Source organism: Tiliqua scincoides, chromosome 5, assembly GCF_035046505.1.
Source record: "Tiliqua scincoides isolate rTilSci1 chromosome 5, rTilSci1.hap2, whole genome shotgun sequence".
In the NCBI taxonomy this organism is placed as follows: domain Eukaryota; kingdom Metazoa; phylum Chordata; class Lepidosauria; order Squamata; family Scincidae; genus Tiliqua; species Tiliqua scincoides.
In genome coordinates, this window is record NC_089825.1 from 69,324,517 (window position 1) to 69,349,116 (window position 24,600).

General features: G+C 42.9%; 1 protein-coding gene across 5 annotated transcripts in view; it reads right to left on the reverse strand.

Moving 5' to 3' along the window:
• Positions 1–2,740: 2,740 nt before the first annotated feature.
• The window catches only part of CEP72 (centrosomal protein 72), a 30,563-nt gene continuing 8,703 nt past the window's right edge, over positions 2,741–24,600 (reverse strand). Inside the window, exons 5-14 of one of the 5 annotated variants that reach the window (XM_066628703.1) lie at positions 24,230–24,408; positions 22,077–22,171; positions 19,612–19,666; positions 16,693–16,902; positions 14,192–14,277; positions 9,780–9,909; positions 7,815–8,014; positions 6,164–6,284; positions 5,388–5,499; positions 2,741–4,002 (exon numbers count right to left, since the gene is read on the reverse strand). In XM_066628703.1, the coding sequence (XP_066484800.1) occupies positions 3,846–4,002; positions 5,388–5,499; positions 6,164–6,284; positions 7,815–8,014; positions 9,780–9,909; positions 14,192–14,277; positions 16,693–16,902; positions 19,612–19,666; positions 22,077–22,171; positions 24,230–24,408 (1,345 nt within the window). In that variant the 3' untranslated portion in view covers positions 2,741–3,845. The remainder of the gene's footprint in view (positions 4,003–5,387; positions 5,500–6,163; positions 6,285–7,814; positions 8,015–9,779; positions 9,910–14,191; positions 14,278–16,692; positions 16,903–19,611; positions 19,667–22,076; positions 22,172–24,229; positions 24,409–24,600) is intronic. The other 4 variants (XM_066628704.1, XM_066628706.1, XM_066628705.1 and 1 more) reach the window with 4 other exon arrangements.

Below are 24,600 nucleotides of genomic sequence, written 5' to 3' on the forward strand. Positions count from 1 at the left end.
TATGTACAGAGGCCCTTCTGTAATCCTAGATATTTAAAGAAAGAGTAAGACATAAATCTGTAGAAAATTTTCCAGACCATGTAACTGTCACTCCATTTTTCTGTCTTCCTTTAACCCATCTGTGCCCACCCCACAGGTGTACACATTTGGTCCCTGCTTTTTTAAAAAAATCCACTCCATTTATAGAATTTTACCACAATTACAAACTGTATACAGCATATGACAAGGACTTTTAAGATATATGTGGGCTGTAGAAGCTATTGTTTCTAAAGAGGAGGCTCTGGAGCTCTTCGTGTTTTGCTTTCATCTGCCCTGAGAAAGGATGTCAAGTAAATCATCTGAAAGCTGATTTAGCAAACGAACTCCTTTGCTAGATCCCATTCATCTTCTGATCTCATCCACGGTGTATTTTTAGTCAGCTTAGCATACCTTGGAATTGTGTGAGTTAGAGTGGCGGTTGCAGATGTCATAATGCTGCCTTACGTTGTGCTTGCCCTACTTTCCCCATAATGGTTGTAAAAAAAGTTGCCTTCCCCCACTCCCACTTTTTGTTCAGCTCAGCTTCCTGCTGTGTACAATAAAAGCAGACTACTACATACAAAATTGCCAGCAAGGCTGATGCTTGGGTTTAGTAGCAGCTAGAAGAGATGTACCGCAGACTGAGCTGGGATGCTTTTGGAAATACTGCTAACAAAGTTTTTTTTCCTTGCAACTTGACACAGTGCCTGCCCTGTGGATTATCACAGCCATCCTATGGAGCAGGGGTGGCCAAACTTTTTGGCAGGAGGACCACATCATCTCTCTGACACTGTGTCAGGGGCGGGGGGGGGGGAAAAGAATTAATTTACATTTCAAAGTTGAATAGATTTACATAAATGAATAGATTAGAGATGGAACTTATATGAATGAATGAAGGTCTGGCAATAGCTCAGGGCCTATAAAAGACCTTGCGGAAAGCAAGGCTGGCCTTTCCTTCACTACCACTGCTGCATCACAGATGTGAAACAGCAAGCAGTGGAGGGAGCTCTCGTCCCACAGCTCACATGAGAGGTAGAACAGTTGCCCTCTTGCTGAGAGCAGTTGTGTCAGGCCAGCATAGGTTCCAGCAAGTCTACGGAGGGCCAGAAGCTCATTGGAGACTAGGGGCTCCCTGTGGGCCGGATTGGGAGTCCCCGAGGGCCGCAAGTGGCCCCCGGGCCAGGGTTGGGCACCCCTGCTATGGAGGAACAGCATCCTGCAGGTTTTGGCAGTGCAGCTTGACACGGATGCTACAGTATGGTGAATCCCTACAATCCTCTTGCTTATGTGTCTCATTGTGAGATAGTGTAGCCCTGTGGTTAAGAGGCAGGCAGCCCAATCTCAACAAAAGTCCTGCTGCTGGTGTATCCACCATGGAACAAGAGGCTGCTGAAGCACATGACAGTAAGGGGGTAATGTCCCCTTAACCTGGGTAAAGCCCCAGCAGCCTCTATAGGACTATTCAGAACCAAACGAGCAATATTACTGGTGTAAATCCAAGCCATCTCATGTTGGGGGGGGGATAGGATATGGCAGAAGCTAGTGACCTTTGCCCTGCCCCAACATGCCTTATGTCACATTTGCAAGAGTGAGTGCGCCTATCCTGCCAGTGGAGGGCTGGCGTAGGATTGGGTATGAACTGGAGGGGCCCCAGGTCAGATCTCATCCCTGCTGTGCTCTCAACAGATGTCCTTAGGCAAGCCATATTCTCCCAGCCTCTTCTGCAATATGGAGATAATATGACTGAGCTATCTTAAAGACTTGATATAAAGATTAGTTTAAAAAAAATGTGTAACCATATATTTTCAAGCCAGTAGCTTACAATGTTTATAAAACACTCAAATGTGCTATGTAATGCTGCTGCTGCTATTGCTATCTGCAAACTTCCTGCTATGCTAAAATAGAAGGAATAAGAGGTATGCATGAGTACTTGACCACTCTAGGACCCAGCAAAGCTTTGGATTGCGTTGCAGGTCTCTGCCCAACAATAGTACTATGGTAGGGAAATGTGTGACCAGATGGCCTGTGAGTGGTAAGTAAAAGATTTTTTTAAAAATATACATCCTGTAAGCTGCCTGACCTCCAGTGGCGCTCTCTGGACACACACCAGCTATTTAGCTAGCCTAAGGCCCAGGAAAGTGAGGGGGTACGTCAGGCTGGGAAAATGGGGTTTAAGCTCTCAGTGTGTGCTGCTACTATCAAGATCCTCTCTCTCCTGCTCCTGACCCCAATCCCCACCCTGGAACCACCCACAATCCCCCCCAACCTCTTAGCTACCTACTCCAGTGTGAGTTCTGCAGCCTATCACTGCTAGCGCAGGGCTTGCCTGCTCCTGCATTGTTATCCGTGATCAGCCTGCTGTCGGAATAGCTCATATGACAGCAGCCAAGGCAATGTGCTGATGGATCACAAGATCTATCAGCATCTGGTCAGCATAAAGCCACTAAAGGATTGGGCTGGAGGCAGAGAATAGGCTTCATTTTTATACCATGACAGGATATAAATTTCAAATAATCGTTTGTTTCCAGTGATTAAGATAGGATTACAGCCTAAATCTTACTGAACACAATGGGATTACTTCAGAGTAAAATAACACCATTTTCAAACACCTCTATTTATAGTATAGTTAGTTCATTATAGCAAATCTCATTCAGAACACAAAATGAAAAAATCTGATGTTTTAAAAAAACTAGAATGTATTTAGTAAGATTTTTATGTTATTTAGTTACATTTCTCAAGTAAGAAAGGCACGTCCTATTGCCATACCTGATTTTTATATACATAAAATATAAAACAGCTGTTTGTGCTCAAATTACAATTGAGAGGGTGATGTATTATTCTGGGTGTAAATACATTACACAAAAGATTGACTGCAATCAGATGTTGGGGATCAATGCAATGAACTTTACCAATTGATGGAAACCATTATCTATCATACCATGACCATATGCAAAGATTTGATTGCAATGAAAATGTTTACATTTTCCAATATTACATTTAAAGTTGTCATGATATTTTATTATCTGTTCAAATAAGATCTCAATGGTTTTGAAATCTAGAAAAATCCAAACAAAATATCACAGCACAAATTCAAACACACAAAGCATGGACGTTGACACTATGAGAATAGTCAAAGAAACTGGATCTTGATGAGGAATCAGCGTAATCGAGTACAATTCAATCAACTAGTATTAACAAAGACATGGACAGCCTACTACTGAAACACAATGTTCAAGAGTATTCTATATAGTGCAACATGAAAATAGCAATTTCTGTTCACAGCCACCAAAAATAAATTCTGTCAACGATTGCTGCTTTTCATAGGTTCATGGACAGAAAAAAGGAAAACAAGCAAGAATTAGTTTTAAGCATCAAAAAAGGTGCTCAAAGATCTCTCATCCCTTTAAAGTCATGCTTAGTGCTAGATTTCAGAACACAGGTAATTGTGCTCATTTTCATGTCATAATTCATAAGATATTTTGAAATTAGTGCTACAGTTTTGTAACAGTAATCTGGTCAGCAGACACTACAGTCTAGATCTGAAATAGTTTTTAAGATGAGGCACAAATCACACTAGAAAATATTGTCTTGTTTTTCTGTAACTCAATTCACTTTATAAATTACCATAATTCAGATCTCCTTCAAATCATTCAATAGCTTAAAATATTCAATCATATACTCAAAAATGGGGGGGGGGCGGAAACATGTTAAAAAAAGAATTTTAAGATCCACTGCAAGAGACATCAGTCACAGTGTTCATGTTGGTAAATAACCCCAAGAGAGACTAATCCCTTATAAATAATGTTCAGTGCTTCCTTTCACTATTACTAACTCCTGCTATCATTCATGTCACTGAAAGAAAGTTTACTCATTGATTTCTTCAACTGATCATAGTTCCAGTGAAGCTGCTCCACCTCAGCCTTCTGTCGGGCACGCGTTTCATCCAGTTCTTGTAAAAGACGCTGATTGGTAGAAACCAACGTTCTGCCAAGAAACCACCACACAATGTTTTAAATTGCTGCTTTCTTCCAGTAGGACATGTTAAAGACACAAACCTTCCCTCCAGTGCGGAGCACAGGTTTGCAAATGGAGGCTCTGTCCTACGGCCCACTGGAGCTTTACATTCTGTCATAGGCACATACACCACATCCTCCAATAAAAAGAAATGATCAACAGGCCAGGAAAAGAGTTTGAGTGAATTTCTGCAGTTGTGCAGCTACACTTGCACAGAGCATGGAGTGGAATGGAATGGAAGGAACTAGGCATGTTTAGCCTGCAGAGTAGAAGGCTGAGGCACGCTCATGATAGAGTTCTTCAAATACCTGAAAGGCTTCTTTGTGAAGAAGCCTTTCTTCACATGGCAAGGATTTGTCCTCTGCTGCCCAGAGAGTATCTTGGGCTGCAGGAGGGGAGTTTTGGGATGAATATCAGGTGGCATTTCTTAACCATAAGAGCAGTCCAGCAATGAAACACTTTACCAAGTAGTGGGTTCTCCGTCGCTCAGAAGTAGTGCTGCTGAAAGTGCAGCCTGCATGATAATTGGGCTCTCCCAGTGCCTCCCTCTCTCAGCCCTCTTGCCCCTTCTTCCTTGCTTTCTGAGGCCTCTTCCCCTCCCTCAGCCTAATCAGAAACAGTGCTGCTGAAAGAGTGGTGCTGCTGAAAGTTAGGCATCACATCACATGGGCTGGATAAAGGGCTTCTGCGGGCTGTATCTGGCCTGCAGACCTTATGCTTGACACCCCTTTGACTCTCCACCTACCTCCCCCCACATCCCTTTCATTACAATCACACATCTGTTTGTGAGATAAGTGGATTTGTGGCCAGACAGATGTTTGGGGCAACTGCGCATTCAAACAAACGTACCATTATGCTTGGCTCCTTTAAGCAGTTTTCTCCCTGCCCAACCCATACCTGGTATTGCAGTAAGGAAAAAAACTGTTAGAAAGCAGCAGAGCATGATGAGAAAAGGCAGGAAAGGAAGGAAGTTTCAATCCCTTTCCCCGTGTGTTCCTTTTGGTAAACAAGTAGTCCTCACCCACACGCACATGCCAATTTTATAGTGCCTATGTTTACACATAGGTTTCTTCGTATAGCGGCTTCTGTTCATCCCTAGCATCTACTACTGGGAAGTATACTGCTGCAGAACACAGAGTTTCTGCTTAGCTCTCACAGCTAACAGAAGGGGGATTCCACATGTAGAACTAGGGTCAAGGAGGTAGAAACAACTTTGGATGCGAGGAGCCTGTGTTGGAAGTGACTTGTGTTGAAAGTAACTTAGCAGGTTAAATGGAACTTAATATTGAGAATGAATTCAAACTATTTTAATTGAAACCCCAGAACTCTTGAACTAGCTCAGAAATCTCCTCTACCTGTGGCTTTCCTGCAACATCACTGTCAGGTCCTGCATTTTGTCAAAGTGCTGGAGACGTTGTTGCAGACTAGCATTCTCAGTGGTTAACAGCTTGTTAAGATTTTGAAGCTCTAAAGGGAAAAACAAACAATGTAGTTAGGATTATAAACAGGCAACTGCCAGCTTCCAAAGAAAGGGAGGAAAATTACAAAGCCTATGTAAAAAAGGTTTTCCCTTTCTTCTTGCTCATGAACTCCTGCCGCTACCTATTTTCAACCTTTCTCCTCAAAGCCATTTCAAACAGCTATAAGCCACCTTGAGCATTTGCTCCGGCAAGGGCAAGGCAGGATATTTTCAAAAATAAATATGGCGCTTCCACAGGTGGGATGCGCAAACCATTGGTAGCGCCTAAGGGATAGGATTGGGTTGTCAGATGATAAAAGTGTAATGATAGACAAGTTCTATTGCAAGTGAGAATCAAGGTAGTGATCGAAAGAACCCCAGGGGTATGTCCAAAATATTTCCACATGTATGCAGCATTCTACTGATTTTCCTCTTGTGTTGTACCAGACACTGCTCAGGAGTACCTCATACAACTTTTGGTGGGGATGAAAGGCTATGGAAAGAAGTGGGGGGGGGGTAAAAAGCCTCAGAGCACATGCATAAAGCCATGTGGAGTTCTTTAGGTCCAGCCCAAGATGTTATTGCTTTTGTTTTTCATGCTGCTGAAACATTACAACGGCGGATGAAAGACAAACTCAACCTAGACACATTCAAGCATTTTGGTTTACTCACCAACAATCTGCAACTGTGCCAGATTAGCAGTATTCTGGTCATTTTGTTCCTGTTTAGAAGTGCAGGCTTTCAATACGGTATTTTCTTCCAATACCTGATCTAAACGCTGCTTGAACACATCCTTATGAGATTGAAGGGGATGGTGGGGGAGAGGTAGACAGAAAAATTAAAGATGTACAGACATCACTGGATTAAAATACCATTTCAAATCCTGCGAATACTTTGTGGTCTGCTCCTATAAGCTACTGTTTATCATAGCAGCAGATCACATAAATCAGGCATGTAAAGACTTCATCACCAGCATGAGGAAATACCGCATCCTTTTGCCTTGGTTAGGGGACTCAACAGGTAAAGGTCCATGTATTCTGAAAGGTCCACACTTTCAGCACTGTATTCTACTGTGTCCTCCAAAGAGCTGAGCAGCACAGGAACTTTTTTGAAGGAAGGTGAAAGGATGAGAGGGCAGGAGGTCTGGTTTAGAGGGTAGAGCCTCCGTTAGCCCAAAGATAAACATCAGAAGGTCACCAGTTCGAGGACACCGGCAGCTCCCTGAACAGCTGAGACTGGAGTGACCTTGAAGCAGCTGACAAGCCGAGCTGAGTGATTCCACCTGCTCTTGGTGTGAGCAAGAAGCGTCTTGGCTGCCCTCCATGTGAGAGATGGAGCTGCTTGTCAGCCTGCGTGGGAGAACTGGAGGCCAGAAGTGAGACCAAACCAGGAAGATCCATTCTGAAATGTTGTTGGTTCTTGAAAGAAATAACCTCTATAATTGTAAAAATCCCCTTGAGGGATTTAGATATGCCTGCCTATGTACACCGCCTTGAATAAAGTCAGAGGAGTAATCCGATGACCAGAAAACTTGGTATTTATATACCGAGTTATTATTATTATGATGATGATAGCAGCAGCCGAATAGCAAGGTTGTAGAGGGAATGAAAACAGGTTTTGGATGGGTAAGACAGCACAATACAACAATTTAAAGGAGAAAAGAGAGAGAAAGCAAAGTCACACACCCCTTCCAAGAATCAGAAAGAGCAACCAATTGTCTTTTTATAAAGGTCTATAATGCAAAATAGCAATCATTGTGCAAAGAGGGCAGGAACTGGGCACACTGCATAATTTCAGCCAGGTTGCAGAATTCTACTAGTACTTCATTAGCTTGGCATAGGTATTATGTGTTCTTCTAAGAGCTACTCCTCCCCCTGTATCCAGGACTCTAAAATTGACTGACCAAGATCATGCTCTTACATGTACCATTTATGCACCAAATCCAAGGGTGCACAGGGAGGCAATCTCAGTGCTTTGAATTCTTTCCTTGGACATTTGTTAAAGCCAGAGCATATATGCTTTCAAAAAATGGCGTAAGGTGCTTTCATTCAAACTTGTTTTTGGTGGCTGGGAAGACAGATCAATAAGTAGTCTAATATTGTCTGCCCTTAAAATTGGGCAAGCTATAAAGGTAAAGTAATATTACATTCAGATCTGATTTTTGGCAATTGGAGGCCAAATTTAGACTATCTGCCGCAGTACACATTGCTATTTCAGATTTGAAACTTGTGTATGTGTACACTTGCTTATACATCTCTCTCTCACACACACATTCACACACAGAGAGTGAAATCTCAGAAAGAAAATATTGCACTCTGCTCACCATATAGTTCTTAGTACTATTCAATTCTGACTCCATATCTTTAATCTTGGCAGTAAATTGCTTTTCTTGCACAGACAGACACTTTTCTAAAGCCTTTTTCTCTAAAAGAAGGTTATCTAGCTCTGGATGAGACGAGGAAGCTTTCTGTTGCTCCGTTGGCATAGATTCCTGAATTGCAGACAAAATCATTTCTGCCTGAGCTGAGAATTAAAACAGATTCATCTAAGTCCATATTTAAATACATCACAATGGAACAAAACAAAACCCAAACAGTGGCCTCCAAAATTACCTGTCTGGCGTTGGTTGCTCACCTGGAAGAAAGTGGCTCTCTCTCACAGCTAAGCTCAATAAGTAAAACTGATCTGCAATAAGAACTGATTTACTGAAGAAAAGTAGGTGACCTTAGACCAATACTGCCTTTGAACCAATAAGTTCATAGATAAAGCATGATACTTGAAAATTGATTTTCTTTCCCCTATCACTGCAGGGACACTCACTACACTCTTTCTAGCTTCAGGTTCTAGTTCCAGTGGAGTCAGGATGCTTTCTATCTACACTAAAACAGTGTTTCCCAAACTGTGGGTCAGGACCCACCAATGGGTCATGAACTGATTTTTGGTGGGTCAAAAACTGTTTTTGAAACATTAAAAAAGCTTTGCAAGCACCCTTGCCTGGTTTTTCTTGCTGAAGAAAATCGTTAGCTGGAATGCAGTAAAGTTTATACCCCTAAATTAAAATATTGCATTTTCCAATTTTCTGTAGTAACGAGCATGCCGTAGATCACATGTGAGCCCAGTTTCAGCCTTTTGTCTGGCCTGGAAGTCCCTAACTGCACATTTTGCTCTCCAGTTCAGCCTTGGGTCCTGGAGCTAAAACGTTTGGGAAGCACTGTACTAAAACATTGGATCAGACAGTACAATATATAGCCCAGAGCAAAATGGTCGGCCCAGTCCAGACATTTAGAATAAGAAGATGAGAGTTACAGAGTATGTTCATTGGATAGCTGTGACCAACATACTATACATTCAGCTCGGAAAAGTGTTACCACTAGAAAACACAGATTTGTCTTCATTTAGCTAAAAAATCCATTTCTTTAAAACTAACAAGACACACCTGAAACAAATGAATGGAACATTTTTGCATTCAAAAAGAGCAGAAGACCTTGGATAACAATTCTGGGTAGGATTTTATAACCTCGGATTTGGAAGGACCTTCTGTATTCAACATGGTTCAACATGGCTACAAAATAAACATACAATGCAACTTTCAATGTTTTATTCTAAATGCACATGTGAAATGCTAAATTTCCCAAGACAATAATACGCCCTTTGCTTGAAAAACTATATATACTTTATTGTAACTAGAAGTATTGTTTTTGTTTCAAGTGTCTAAAACCAACAGCAGAATAAAATAGGAACAACTTTGCTTATAAACATAGCATAGCACCAGTCTCAGTATGTTGAAAGTCAAGGGACACCTTTGTACTACGATTTGAAACACCACATTGTGCTGCAAATGTGATGATCGGGATGGGGGGGTGGGAAGGGATGCTTGTTGGCTGAGTGAAAAGCAGGACATTCTATCTGCTTCTCATGTAACCACCCCACCAAGAAACAGAAAATCATCCCATTCAAAAAACATCTATATCAAGGCATTTTGCATGGTATTTTAGAACCATGCTGTTTGAGGAAACTCCTTTAGGGAGTGATGCTGGCAAGTTCAAAAGCTACATGTAAGGTGGTAGTTTCCTCCGAGCAAGAAATAACAGTGTGCCTCTCATTTTCAACTGTGAGAGTTTCTTGTCACAGGAAAAGTGCCACCTTGTATGTCCAACTTGGTGCAGGAGTTGGCAAAAACAACGGAAGAAGTTGGGCCATTTGTGGGCCATCATCACATCTACAAAGTCACCCAGCAGAAAGAAACAGGTCAAACTATTAAGACACACACACACACACTCCTACTTACAAAGAAATTTCCTATTGCGATGAAGTGATTTGGAGCCATTCCAGTATTTGTCAACCAAGTCTAGAAGACGTTCCAGGGGTGTTGCTTCATATAGCACTTCACTTGCCAACTGGGTTGCTTCTTGAGGCTCCTTAAGTAAGTAAATAAATTAGATTTCTCTTCCCTGCAGTAAACACATAACCACTTTTATGTGAGAAGAACAAGCAACACAATAAAAGCTGTTCTCTTGTTTCTGCATTGAGCATAGAAAGATGTTCCATCGCCATCATAGGGGAAGATCCCAATCTACAGTTAACTGAAAACAAGTTGCACATAACTTGTAGGCACATAACATGCAAAGATGTGTATTCTGATTTGCAAAATGGATGGAATGATGTCGCTTCATCCAAATTTTGATGCACCATGAATAGGGATTTCTCTGAACACAATGCACGCTGTTGTGCACACATAACCGATTTGCAATTGCAGTCCCCAATTCAGTATAGAATTCCATCTTTTTTGGATCAGGGTGGTAGATTCTTTAGTTCTTAAGTAAAGAGAGTATAGATTGCCAATTGCTGACAAGATGTATGGGATCTAAAGTGTTGCTTACAACCCAATCCTAAGAGCGCATTATGCTGGTGGAACACGCATTCCACTTATTTTCTACATAACGTGCTCTGCAGCTGTCACAAACAGGACAAGACATGAGTGGTGTGCAGCAGAGTCCATGTGACAACCGACCAAGTATGCCTGTTGGTGCAGGTAAGGTCACAAAGGGGGTCAAAGGGAGGGGGTAGAAAAGGGCAGGATGTGGGCAGAACAGGGAACAGATGGGACAGGGAGGAGGGTGGACGAGGCCTAGGAAGGGATTTGGTTTTGCCCCACTGCCCAGCGAATCCTAATCCCCTTCCGAGGCCCAATTTCGCCTTTACCTGTCAATCTGGACTGCGTTTATCCATGGCAGCAGCATGGGCTTACGATGGGGTAAGGAAATAAAAGTCCCCTTTATTTTTAGTCCCCAGATCCTGAAAAATAACCTACCACTAATTGTTACCTAAGAACTGTAGTCTCTAATTTATTAAAAACATAGTAAAAGATCATAAGGTACATTTTTATTCTTTTTAAATTCTGGTCTTCACCACCTTTTTGTAAACACTATCAGAGCAAGTGCACTGTAAACAACATGCCAGTAAAACAGTGGTTCCCAACCTGGTATTCATGTACTCCCAGGGACACTCAACAGGACCTTTAGGGGTACTTGAAAAAGAATGGCAGAAAAAGGCAGGCCGTGCTCCAGAATGCCTTGCAAGGACCTGACCAAGGCAGGAAGGGAGGCAGCTAGTTGGCTGTGAAAGCCCCACCAATAGCTAGTTTTTGGTCATCAATTCATCTATGAACCAGTGATTGAAAACCAGCACAGTAGAAAAGCTAAAACAAAATATGGAAAGTGATCAATCACCCAGAATTTCTCAGCACACTTCTGGTGCAAAACAGTGCAAAGGCAGAGTCTTCTGTTCCTCAAACAGATAAAACGAGAAAACACTGTGATGAATACATGAAGTCTGCATTTTCATAGAGAGGAGGGCTTGTATTATTACAAACATTTTGCTAATATGAAGGGTACAACTTATGGAAATGGGCTGCCAAGGGATATGCAAGTGAAAGAAGTTGGGAACCACTGCAGGAGATCCATGAATCAAATCCACCTTTAAGGTGGACATGAGGAGAACCATGAATCAAAGACACTTTTAAGGTGTCTAGTGTGTTAAGCTAGAAGCTCTACATACAACATACAACCCATAACACATAACTGAGAGTGTGCAATTCAATTCACAGCAGAGAGTTGAGATATTTGTGACCCTTTTTACTCAGAAGTAGACCTACTGCTTTCCATGGGTGTTATTCTTAAGTAACCTGCGAGCAATAACCTCCGAATTGCTCGCAGCAAAGTCCAACAGACTGCCAGGAGATGTGCTAACGACTACTGGCTCCAGCTCTGTTCCGAGATACAGATAGCAGCTGACACGGGCAACATCAAGGGGATGTATGATGGTATCAAGCAGGCCCTAGGTCCAACACAGAAGAAAATTGCCCCTCTGAAGTCTGCCACAGGCGAGGTCATCCAGGATCGGGCGCAGCAGATGGAACGCTGGGTGCAGCACTACTCTGAGCTATATTCCAGAGAAAATGTAGTCACTGAAGAAGCACTGAACAACATTGAGTGCCTGCCTGTGCTGGAAGAGCTTGACAGTGAACCAACCCTAGAAGAACTTCACGTGGCCCTGGACTCCCTTGCCTTTGGCAAGGCACCTGGAAAAGACAGCATCCCTGCTGAAGTCCTAAAATGCTGCAAAGAGATCATCGTCACTGAGCTGCATGAAATCCTCTGTCTCTGCTGGAGAGAAGGTGGAGTACCTCAAGACATGAGGGATGCAAACATCATCACGCTGTACAAGAACAAAGGTGACAGGGGTGACTGCAACAACTACCGCGGCATCTCTCTCCTTAGCGTTGTAGGAAAGCTGTTTGCCCGAGTTGTACTAAAGAGGCTCCAGGTACTTGCAGAGAGCGTCTATCCAGAATCGCAGTGTGGATTCCGAGCCAACAGGTCCACCACTGATATGGTATTCTCCCTTAGACAACTGCAGGAGAAATGCAGGGAACAACGACAGCCACTCTTTATAGCCTTCATAGATCTCACAAAGGCTTTCGACCTGGTCAGCAGAGACGGCCTCTTCAAGATTCTCCCCAAGATTGGATGTCCACCCAGGCTCCTCAGCATCATCAGATCCTTCCACAAGGACATGAAGGGCACTGTTGTCTTCGATGGCTCCACATCAGACCCTTTTGACATCCGAAGCGGAGTGAAGCAGGGCTGTGTTCTTGCACCAACCCTGTTTGGGATTTTCTTCGCTGTCCTGCTGAAGCAGGCCTTTGGAACTGCAACAGAAGGCATCTATCTCCGGACCAGATCAGACGGAAAGCTCTTCAACCTCTCCAGACTGAGAGCAAAATCCAAAGTCCAGCTGAAATGTCTGCGTGACTTCCTCTTTGCCGACGATGCAGCTGTCACTACCCACTCTGCCAAAGATCTCCAGCAGCTCATGGATCGTTTTAGCAAGGCCTGCCAAGATTTTGGACTGACAATCAGCCTGAAGAAAACACAGGTCATGGTTCAGAATGTGGACTCACCTCCCTGCATTACAATCTCTGAGCATGAACTGGAGGTTGTCCATGACTTTGTGTACCTTGGCTCAACGATCTCCGACACTCATTCTCTCGATGCCGAGCTAAACAGGCGCATCGGTAAAGCAGCTACCACGTTTTCCAGACTCACAAAGAGAGTCTGGTCCAACAAGAAGCTGACGGAACATACCAAGATCCAGGTCTACAGAGCTTGCGTCCTGAGTACACTTCTGTACTGCAGCGAGTCATGGACTCTTCGCCCACAACAGGAGAGGAAACTGAGTGCTTTCCACATGCGCTGCCTCCGACGCATCCTCGGCATCACCTGGCAGGACAAAGTTCCAAACAACACAGTCCTGGAACGTGCTGGAATCCCTAGCATGTATTCACTGCTGAAACAGAGACGCCTGCGTTGGCTTGGTCATGTCGTGAGAATGGATGATGGCCGGATCCCAAAGGATCTCCTCTATGGAGAACTCGTGCAAGGAAAGCGCCCTACAGGTAGACCACAGCTGCGATACAAGGACATCTGCAAGAGGGATCTGAAGGCCTTAGGGATGGACCTCAACAAGTGGGAAACCCTGGCCTCTGAGCGGCCCGCTTGGAGGCAGGCTGTGCAGCATGGCCTTTCCCAGTTTGAAGAGACACTTTGCCAACAGTCTGAGGCAAAGAGGCAAAGAAGGAAGGCCCATAGCCAGGGAGACAGACCAGGGACAGACTGCACTTGCTCCCGGTGTGGAAGGGATTCACTCCCGGATTGGCCTTTTCAGCCACACTAGACGCTGTGCCAGAACCACCTTTCAGAGCGCGATACCATAGTCTTTCGAGACTGAAGGTTGCCAATACATGATTCTTAAGTAAGGGTGCCCTGAATTGTAGCCTGGGAAGGAGGGTCCCATCCTGGTGTTTCAAAAAACAGACCTGCTTTGCAAGCATTTGCAAAGCAAAACCAGGCTGCAGCAGAAGGAAGGAGAATAAAAGGTTAACTTTGGCTGGAATGTCCCTGGAAAGTAACTATAACAACTAACAAGGTGCTTGCCTGAGCTGAGCAACAGCTCAGCTGAGAAACATAAACTGTTCAGAGTTGAAAGGCTCTGCCCTCTGATTGACCCGGAGATAAGACGAAGTGATACTTGGAGCTTGATTACCTGGCAAAAATTTCATGTACTATATGTGAGTATCTACAGTAATTTCAAACTGGCACATTTTAGTAATTCATGCCACTATTTAGGTCTGACACCTACACCTTTGCTGTTTTGCCCGTGCTCTTCAGGTTCCTTCTGGTTGCATCTCGTTTTCTTCTCAGAATAAACAACTGCTTCATTCATCTCTGGTGGGGCAATAAAAAAAGTACTTGAGCACAGATGAGAAAACCTGTAAACGCATCATTAATAACATTAATGGTAACATTAGTAACATTAATAGAAATATTACATGTGAAGAGTCAGAAACAACAATGTTCTCACTAATATCTCAGCGTAAACTATATTAGAGACAAACCCATGGATACGAACCCATGAATCCATGGGTTGGTTCAATATTTCTTCCAGATGTGACTGGAGGTGTTCTCCAGTCATGACCAGAGGTGTTCTGAGGCCCGTAGAGGCCACATGTGACTTTTTTGAGTGTGTGATTTTCACAAGCAGCAGCTCTGCCCACTGTACCATACCTCCTTACTGCTACTTTTAGAATCGTACCTCAGGCTTGGCAGCAAGCCTGAAGTGCAAGCCTAAAAATAGCAGTAAGGAGCAGTAAGGCAGAGCTGCAGTGTGTGTGAAAATCACACGGTCAAAAAAGCCCTCCTGCCTGTCCTGGCCTCCTTACTGTTATTTTAAGGCTCCAGTTGGCCTCCAAACCCGGAAGTGATGGGTTACTACAACTTACTTCTGGATTTGAGCAAAGTAAATGGTGCTGTGAGTCCAGTGACTTTGGGAAGTGCTGGATTCGTCCAAGACATTGATAAATACACATCATGATCTTATGAATTATAGATAACAGAACTGCAGCTTGAGAGCTATATTCAGCTCTCAGAAAGCTCCAATGCTGGTTCAAGGTGCAGGTCCACCCTTGTCTACTCCAACAAGCCACATTTATTTGGGAAGAACTGGGACCCAGGAGAAGAAAAAGCAGTGGAATGAACACCATCTAATACCTCCACTCCTCATTTAAGGTGTCAGTAGAGAACGTGGGTTGGGCAGGAAGAAAGAGGCAGTGCTCCAAACTGTAAACACTGAAGAGGAACTAGAATGAGAAGCCAAAACAAACAATACTGGTAAGGGCACAGCTTTTGGACAGAAACAAAAATTGGGAATACCTGACCCTTACAGTTAGCAATTTTGACTACAGTGTATTAGAAGTAGATGCCCAAGGAGAAACATGCCAGAAGTTCCTACAAGACTAGGAACAAATTTAGAATGACTCAAGATAACTCAAAGTGACCATAAATTAGAACAAAGGATAAAAGTTTTTCTTATGAATACTCCATCAACTCAAGAGGACACCAGCAGAATATTATCTGTAGCAAATGTTCAGAAAATAAGATGAGGATGTGAACATGGCCACTGTTTCTTAATTAGCATATTATTCTTACAGCATAATCCTATGCATGTCTACTCAGAAGTAAACCCCTTTGGTCCAATGGGACTGACTCCCTAGTAAGCACCTATAAGACAAAAGACAAAGCCCCAATTTGTCTTTTGTGGGGGGAAAAGATAATTTTTGTCATAAGAAAATTGAGTCAGGTGTTCATTAAATGAAATGCTATAATATTAAATGGCACATTAGGATAGTCCACAAGATGGTGCCATCAGCTAACCATTTAGTCAAAAAACTTCTGCACAAAGTTCAGCAACTGCACCATCACAGATGTTTAAGCATAAAATCCCATATTATTATTAAATGCCTCCGATTTCTATTCAAGGACAACATCATTAGCCAAAAAGAGGAGAAATGGCTAAGGTTTGAATATCTGAATTCACATGAAAATTAAAGATCTCTTTTCAAATTCATACTGTATAAGGAAATAGCAGAACTATTCACATTTATGAATAGGGCCAATGGAAAAAGTTAAGATGAATTGCTAAGATGGACCAAACAAAAAGCTTAGGACCAAACAAGACGAGGCACTAAATATGGGTCTGCCACTGAAAATAGCAACCATTTGTGTAGTGTCCCCCATCCTTTCCCACAACATCTAGAATTACTCATACCCCAACATCACGAAGTTCTGTGTTTCACATTACGGGCTGCTTTTGGTGGGGGATGAAGGACCTAGACCAGTGGTTCCCAAACTTCAATGGAGGAGTTGGGAAGCATGTGAGTATTTGTGGGGGAGGGGCTAAAGCAGCAATGGAATCCCCAGGATCACACTGATGCAGAGGATGGGAGTGTTTGACACTTATCTCTACCAACTCTGGCCTGGGGGCGGTGCGGAGAGCCCCACAGATTCCTCTGCAGGGCTCACCAAGGTTCAAGAAAGGTAAAAATAACCACTCCTGGGAATTGCGTCACTGCCTTCCCACCTCCTCGCCCCTTAAAGGAGCAGGCACAGCTGCTTCCCAGGCTGGTGGGTTGTGACCCACCAGTTTGGAAACCACTGTCCTTGACCATTCTCATATTAAGACACAAGCAAGATGTACAAGTAATTATAAAAATAGGGGCTGCAGTTTTTGGTGGCAGCTGCATGTTGAATCACATCTAGCTTGGCCCTCAGTAAAGCTACAGCAACACTTCAAAATAATTTTACCTGGATGAGGTGTAATATTAGCATGCGCCATTATTTTTTCATATGCTTCAGTCTCATCATGGAACATCAAATTTGGGTCTCTCTTGGGAAGCTCTTGTGAATGTTCTTCTACAAATTTAACTTTCACATTGTTTTTTCTTTTCTCCTGCCTTTTGCCAAAGCCATGATGGATGGTTAGAAGAGTTGGTGACTTAAGCAAGCTTCCACATTCTGGAGGGTGAAAAAAACCCAAACTACAACAGCATTCTTGCCAGGAGGTAACGTAAGTAACCTTTTTCAATTAGAACTTCATCTCAGTCAACAAAGTAATCCAATTTAGGTCACAGTGGCTTCAAAGAGAATAAGGGCATATTTACATAACTCAGCAGAAGTATGTGGGAAAGCCATATGGAGAACTGGGGACATCTATTAAAATTGGGAGACTTAGAAGAGACAGAAGAAAATATTTCTTTACCTAGCGTATAATTAGTTTGTGGAACTCCTTGCCACAACATGTGTGATGACATCTGGCATAGATGCCTTTAAAAGGGGATTGGACAGATTTCTAGAAGAAAAGTCCATCACAGGTTACAAGCTGTGATGGGTATGTGCAACTTCCTGGTTTTAGAAACAGGCTACCTCAGAATGCTAAGTGCAAGGGAGTGACAACAAGGTTCAGGTATCTTATTAAGATCTTGTTGGTATCTTGTTGTTGTATCAGGTATCTTGTGTGCATCCTGAGGTATATGGTGGGCCATTGTGAGATACAGGAAGCTGATCTAGGTGGGTTTTTGGCTTGATCCAGCATTGCCAGTTGCATAAATTGGCTAAAGAGCAGTTCATATTATTTGCTCTGACTGTATTCACTGGCAGCTGCAAACATCCCAAGTATGAAGTTTGAAAGCATGCACTAAATATGTGCCAGGAAGCCATGATTAATCAGAGCTCCACGGCACATGTCCATTGTGTGGGCCTACAACACATTTCATAATTTTGGGTGTTTGCCAGGGATGTGCTTCAGTCACTGAGCCCAAATTGTGAGTTGGCGACCCTGTAACTTGACTTGCGAGTCATAGCATGTGCCCACTGCAACTCTATGTGAGCAAAATTTAGAGACATTTCAAGGAAAGCCACATGTCATTTCGAGAAACAATTCAAGCTGCAAGTCAAGGGCTTCCCTGAGCAAACTTCATAGTCAAATGCGCACGCATGTGCACGCACGCACGCACACACACACCCTTAAGTCTTCCTCCTCCCCTCAACCCCCACTTTCCAGAACCTACCCTCCCACCACCTCTGCTGCCATCTTTCAGAATGCCTGCTTCCGGATTGCTCAAGAGGTCTTTGGCACAATACAGAAGCAGTAAAAAAAATTAAGCTGGTACACATACATGAGATAGGGACTTAGGGTAGGACTTGAGTTGTTTAGAGTGCCAACTCTTTTTTAGAGTCACTGGCCTCGAGTTGCAAGTCAGGGTCCATGACATCCACAACTCAAGTCAACTCAAGTCAAGGCACTACTCGAGTCAAGTCAACACGAATCAAGTGCCCATTTCTGGTACAGGTCCAACCTTGTTATACACAGATTTTTTAGGCACGGATTTGACACAACACAAATGGCCCCTGCAAATGAGAAGGAATGTGCTGATCCCTGGAGAAGGGGAAAAATGCATCCCTTTAAAATCACAGTTTAAAAAAAAAAATTGTTTTTCTTACTGTTGTAGAGAGATAGTCATGCAAGCAATCATTCCATTCTTCAGCTGAGTCAGGCAAAGGTTGGCAGTCCTTTGCATTTCTAGTTGCTGACTTGCTCTCTACAACAGTAAGAAAAGCTGTTTTTAAACCACAATTGTAAAGGGACATACCTTTTAATTTTTAAAAAAAATGCTTTTATTTAACACATTTTATGGTATCAGCAGGGAATCTCAGAATCAAACCCCTGCAGATGTTGAGGCACGACCTTATTCCATTAGGAGCAAAGGAGGGGCAAGAAACCTGGAAGTGGGTTTTTTAATCTATTTTTCCACTATATTTTATCTACAGATTTTTTTCATCCACTAGCAGTTCTGGAATGAAACCCCAGCGGATAACGAGATACAACCTGTATTTGCTGCTACAAACAAGTGTGTCTATAGCACACGCATTTCCCATGCAAAGCATGAAGTCAAGTTAACTTATTGTAAATCTTAATATTTGGATATAACTGGTTTATAGACTAGATCAGTGGTTACCAAACTGGGTTGCGATCCATCAGCCAGGGAAGCACTTGCCCTTGCCTCTTTAAGGGGCAGGGAGGGGTGGAAGGCAACAACGCAATCCCCAGGATCACACTGCTGTGGGAAAGGGAAGGGTTTTTTTTTACATTTATCTGAGGAAGTGCCAGCCTCTGGGGTGTATGTGGGGGAAGGAGCCCAGCAGATGCATTTGCAGGGTTCCCCAAGCCTCTGCTGCAGTAAAAAACACTATTGAAAAACTACTTCCAGCCTGCAGAGGTGATCCTGGGGATTGTTGCCATAGTCCCTCCCCCGCAGTTACTTACAATGCTCCCAACTCCCTTGTAGAAGTTTGGGAAGCCCTGGACTACAAAGTGAGTTATAGAAGTCTTCCAGCCTAATTTCTTTTAAAATTGGCAATAACAGCCAACAGCATTCTATTCTGTGTAGCAGAATCTTGAATTTGAATCTCAATTTGGAAAACAGGAGTGGCAACTCTTGATTTATGTAAAATTGCAGTGATAGCCCCTCTTGTAAAACTGTTGTATACATAAGCCTCAGTTTCCTCAAATGCCTAAGAAGTCTAAACACATACAGGATTGCAGGCCTATAGAATTATGTAACTAAAGACAACCAGATAACTAAGACAGTATGTATTTATCAATCATAATTTCCCCTCACATTAAAAATAAAACAAATACAATATATTGATTTGGAAATAACACACCTTTAGAAGTTACTGGAACTTTCAACAACATGTATCGATTTGCTGATGAAGCACCCTATATTTAAAAAAAATTAAGAACAACGTCATAGTGCTCTGAAAGTTCTCTATGTAACAGCCAATTTAGAGATTGCAAGACTTGTTGCCGTCTTCTTTAGAATAATGTGATCTCACTACAGTGTTGCAGCAAGTTACCAGATAATACATGTGTGCACCACTTAATGATGGGGGTACATTCGCCAATCCCCGTTGTTATGTGATTAGGTTGTTAAACAAACATTCAGCCCAACCTAGTGTCTTTGTTGTGTAAACAGACACTCCCTGCCAGAAACTAGCTGGCTGCAAACGCCACTGGAGACTGATTGCCTCTTCTTTGCACTAAGAGCCTCTTTGTTGTGTAAACAGACTGCTACAGACTATGGGAGTCCCGACTGCCTCATTAAGAGCCTCTTTGTTGTGCTTTAACCACCATCATACATGCTGTCCATCATTAAGTGGAAGGAAGTTCAGTGACTCACACCTGTATTATTATATGAATAAGAGACTGGGTATGCAACTCTGATCACACTTTTTAGCAACTCTTGGGTTGTCCTTTTGAAGTAATCAGTGAAGCCATATATGTGATCCAACAAGAATGCAACATCCTGTCTGGATCATCCCTGGAAAACTGGATTAATAATTCTAGTGTAGTTTTTTCCCCTACATCCACATACCCAGGTGATGACTTCAGGAGTACTAAATATAACATTGGTTGGCAGTCTTAAGTATTTTTCTCTTACCTACATACCTTCTAATGAGCTCACTGATACATTATGAGCAAGGCAACTTTTATAAATATACTAGAAAGTTCGACAACCAGGGTTCCTTATTCATTAGTTAAGTTAGCCACTGAATCCTGTCCTTAGAAGCTCTTAGTTAGAAAAAAAGGAAAGGTCCTTAATACTGTACTGCACTACAGGCCACAAATCAGCAGGAACATGCAAGAGCTGATGAACTGAAGCCTAACTAAACCAATGAAATGAAACTGAACACTTGAATTTCACTCAACTAATCATATGCCTATGTAAACGCTCACCTTCTGACTGATACACTTTTGTGCATTAATGCAGTGTGCTCATTCCAAAAAAAAGGATATGCTAATACATCTCTCCATAACTTCTTCAGTGCCCATTCTGTGTCAAGACTCCTACATTTCAGTATCCGAAACATCTTCCCACCACTTCTGCCCACTGGCTTCTCTGATTAGTTTCTCAAGAATCTTCTAGACTACTACAGCTAAACTGGTAGCTAAGAGTGAACAAACGTCCTGGATAACCAAGTCCAAACTTAGAAGCAATTGCAATTTTTCAAGTTTAGGAGTCTGCAGAGAACACTGCTGACTTAGAAATCCAAACCTCTCAACTGGTGGAATGCAACTAATGGTGCACTTTGGCGACTTTAGAAAAAGACAATTGTGTATGTGCAGCAGTCAAAATCACTTATCAGACAACTCTTATGATTACTCATGAGTAATCATACAGTACTCACACAATTAATAGGAAAATATTCAAGTGTTCGGCAATTAGAATCAATGGCCTATCTAGGAAATGGAACAGTGTGAACTCGTCTTCCCCTCATCAGCGCACTCATAGCTGCTTGAGGCTGAGTGCTTCAAACCACCCTATGATGGGAAAGTGTAAGAAATATGTAGGAAGAGAGGTCAACAGCTGTTTGCCTTCCCTTCTGTAATCCTATGAAGAGAGGTGGATGGCAAGGATTAGAAGGCTCTTAGACACTAGATGGGCAGCCCAATCCTATGGCTCCTGGCACCCAGATGGTGCCAAAATGACTAACACTGTATCCTGCAGGCATGGGGAAGTTGCCAGATGTCTTCCCCTCAAGGAAAGCCCCAGGTCTTGCAATCAATGGGGCTTTTCAAGTCTGCAACACCTATTTTGCTGGCACAGACTAGAGACGCTCTGTATGGGACTTTGCAGCCCAACATGGAGGATAGGATCTTGTGGAGGAGGTCTCCGCCAGTCCCACCCCCTCCTGCCCGGTCCCCTCCGCCCTGAAATGTCTCTTCCCCCTGCCCCAACACCCGCACCACCAGCTGGCATCCTCCCTGCACTGGGTCCAGTACCAGCGTTCCCTCCTCCCACTATGTCATAAACATGCTTTGCAGCACATTTACAACACTGAACACTGACACTGGAGCTCGGTGCCAGTGCTATGAACCATTAGGATTGGGTCCTAAAGAACACTGAGTAATGTTGAACCAAACCGATTATCTGTAGGCTGGGCTGGACCCACAGATAATTGGACCCACAGATTACTGGTTGCCTTGAGCAATACATGCAAGACACAAAATATAGATCCTTCAATGTCCATATTAAGCCAGCACTACCTTTTCTTGAGAACTGAATAATGACTCATGGAGGAACCAAGTATGGGAAAGATGTAAAATAGAGAATTTTTATTTTGTTTACCTTGGACAAATTTTCTTGTTTCCATTTCTCCAAGGAAGCAAACTGTGTTGCTAACTTCCTGCACCTGCTAGTTTTATCTTCCATTTTGCAAATACCTCAGGAAAGAACAGGTTTAAATAACAGATTGTTCCATTAAACACAGTTAAGTACTGCAGTCTTAGAGAAGACACCAGTCACAGATGCTATATATAGCACATGAGAAAAAGGGGTTTTCACATCAATTTTTTTCTACTTTCTCTTAAAAAAACACAAAATCTCAAACTGACAATGTTTAATCACATTGGACTGCTTTAAATTACCCCTTTACTGGTCCAGTCTCTTGAAAAGGAAGGCAAAATAATCTCATCATTCTCATTTACAATCAAGAGCCTTATGGCCCAGTCCTAACTAAAGGCTGCCTGCAAGGCACAGCAATGTCAACACAGACTCAGCTGCATTCTGTGGGCAGCCAAATATCACACAGGGGCAGAGAGGTAAGTAAACGTTTCATTTACTTATCTTGCTCTGCTACCAAATGCTATCCTATCAATCTACTTGGAACTGTGCCAGGATTTTCGCTGGTGCAAGTCTGACTAGAGGCAAGGGACATGTTGGGGCCAAAACAAAGCAGTGGATATTGGCGAAGCTATTACTGCCAATACCTGCCCTTCTCCTGCCCATCATGCTCCCCGCCCCCCCGGTTCTGATCTCTGCCCCATTCCTCCACCACCACCACCACCTCCACCTCACCGGCTCCAGCAGATAGGGTTCTCACTGCTGGTGAGCATGCATGGCTACCAGTGATCACACTGGTGGCCTCTCTGCTCTCTCAGGTGGAAGTGCCAGCCCATTGGCAGAATGTCACTTCTGCCACTGGGCCAGCACTTAGGCCAGGGGTATTCCGCTGGCAGGAAACTCAAGATTAGATTGTTAATTTACTGCAAATCAAAAACCAAAATCCCCAAAGCAAAATAAAAGCATAAAGTTTACCATGAGAAGAATGTTTTACAAATATAGCCACAACGACATCCAGAATTAGTGCAAAAAGCAATTGCTGGGCAAGAAAGGGCCATATACTGCCACTTAGATACTCTAACCTAATTAACAACAGTACAATAAAGTAGAGAGAAAAGAACGGATCTTAGGAACATCAACAGACAGAGGGAATTGAGATTGCATATATGGGAAGGGACAGAGCATAATAAACAGAGAAAAGGTCTCTCCTTCACTATGGCAAGAGGAAGCCATATGTAGTGCAAACCTATGTAGATCTACTTAGAAGCAAGTCCCATTGTGTTCAGTGGGGCTTACTCCCAGGAAAGTGTATATAGGATTGCAGCCTTAGTTATGGAAGGCGTGCAAGTTCTACTTATGAGACCATCCATACATGATGTAGCTGTGCATCTCTGACCATTTTCCTTTTTTTGCTACTCACTTTTTAAAGACACATGAGAAAAGTACCGCTCAAAGAAGTCTTCAGGGCCTTGTGCAAATGCAACCTTTCAATAGCTAAGCTTCACAAGCAATCTTGGGCAATTTCACTTTGGATGTTCCAGAGTATAGCCCAAGCATACTTTGAATACACTCAATTATGTCCCAAAGTAGGGAAGATCATACCCTGGTCTCAATCACAAGAGGATCAGATAAATTCAAGGCTATGTCTACCAGCATTTATTAGCCATAGCTGAACAGAGTCTCCATGTGTAGAGGTAGTACACCTCTGAATATTGGTTTCTAGGGGAACAGCTATCACTTTCATGTCCCTATAGTGGGCTTGCGAGAAACCTCTGGCTAGTCACTATTAGAAATAGGATGCTGAATCAAATGGATGTTTGATCTGACTCTGAAGGAATCTTATGTTCTTAATCTCAGCCTTGAACCAGTGACAATTGAATACAAAAGCTTCTTTGTCCAGTTCATCTCATGGCAACTCAAGACAGCATGAGGCACATTAAAACTCTGAGCTTATATTGTGATGTCATAACATGGTGACATCACAATGCATACTGAAGACAGGTTGGCTACCCAACATATGTCTTGCACAAGTCAACATGTAAGACCTTTGTAGTCCAGATGTGTAGGAGACTTGTCCACACTAGTATGAACTAGCCAATACTGAAGATGCCAAAAATGACAGCAATAGAGAGCAATTTCAAAATTCAACAACCACATACTGTTTAAACTGTGAAATTCCACCGAAGGATTCCTTTGTGTTGATCCAGTTACTCCTGGAGAATTACGTAAGTCCCATTCACAATTTGCAATGAGATTTAGGACTGCTTCATCATCGTCATCCATCACTATGCACTTCTTTGACATGGAACTAATGTATGCAACTCTTGGATGACTAGAACTGCAAGGAGAAAATCATGGCATCAGGTAGTTGCTTTGTTTTAAACAGGCACAGCAGGGTCCACAAGGTCTCAGCTCTGAAGTACTCCCAAACAGGCTACTGCTGTGGTTAACCTTATCAACAGTAAACACATGAGACCTGCCCCCCTCAGTGGCAATCCTGGGGGTGGGGGGAGTGCTAAGGTTTTTAGGC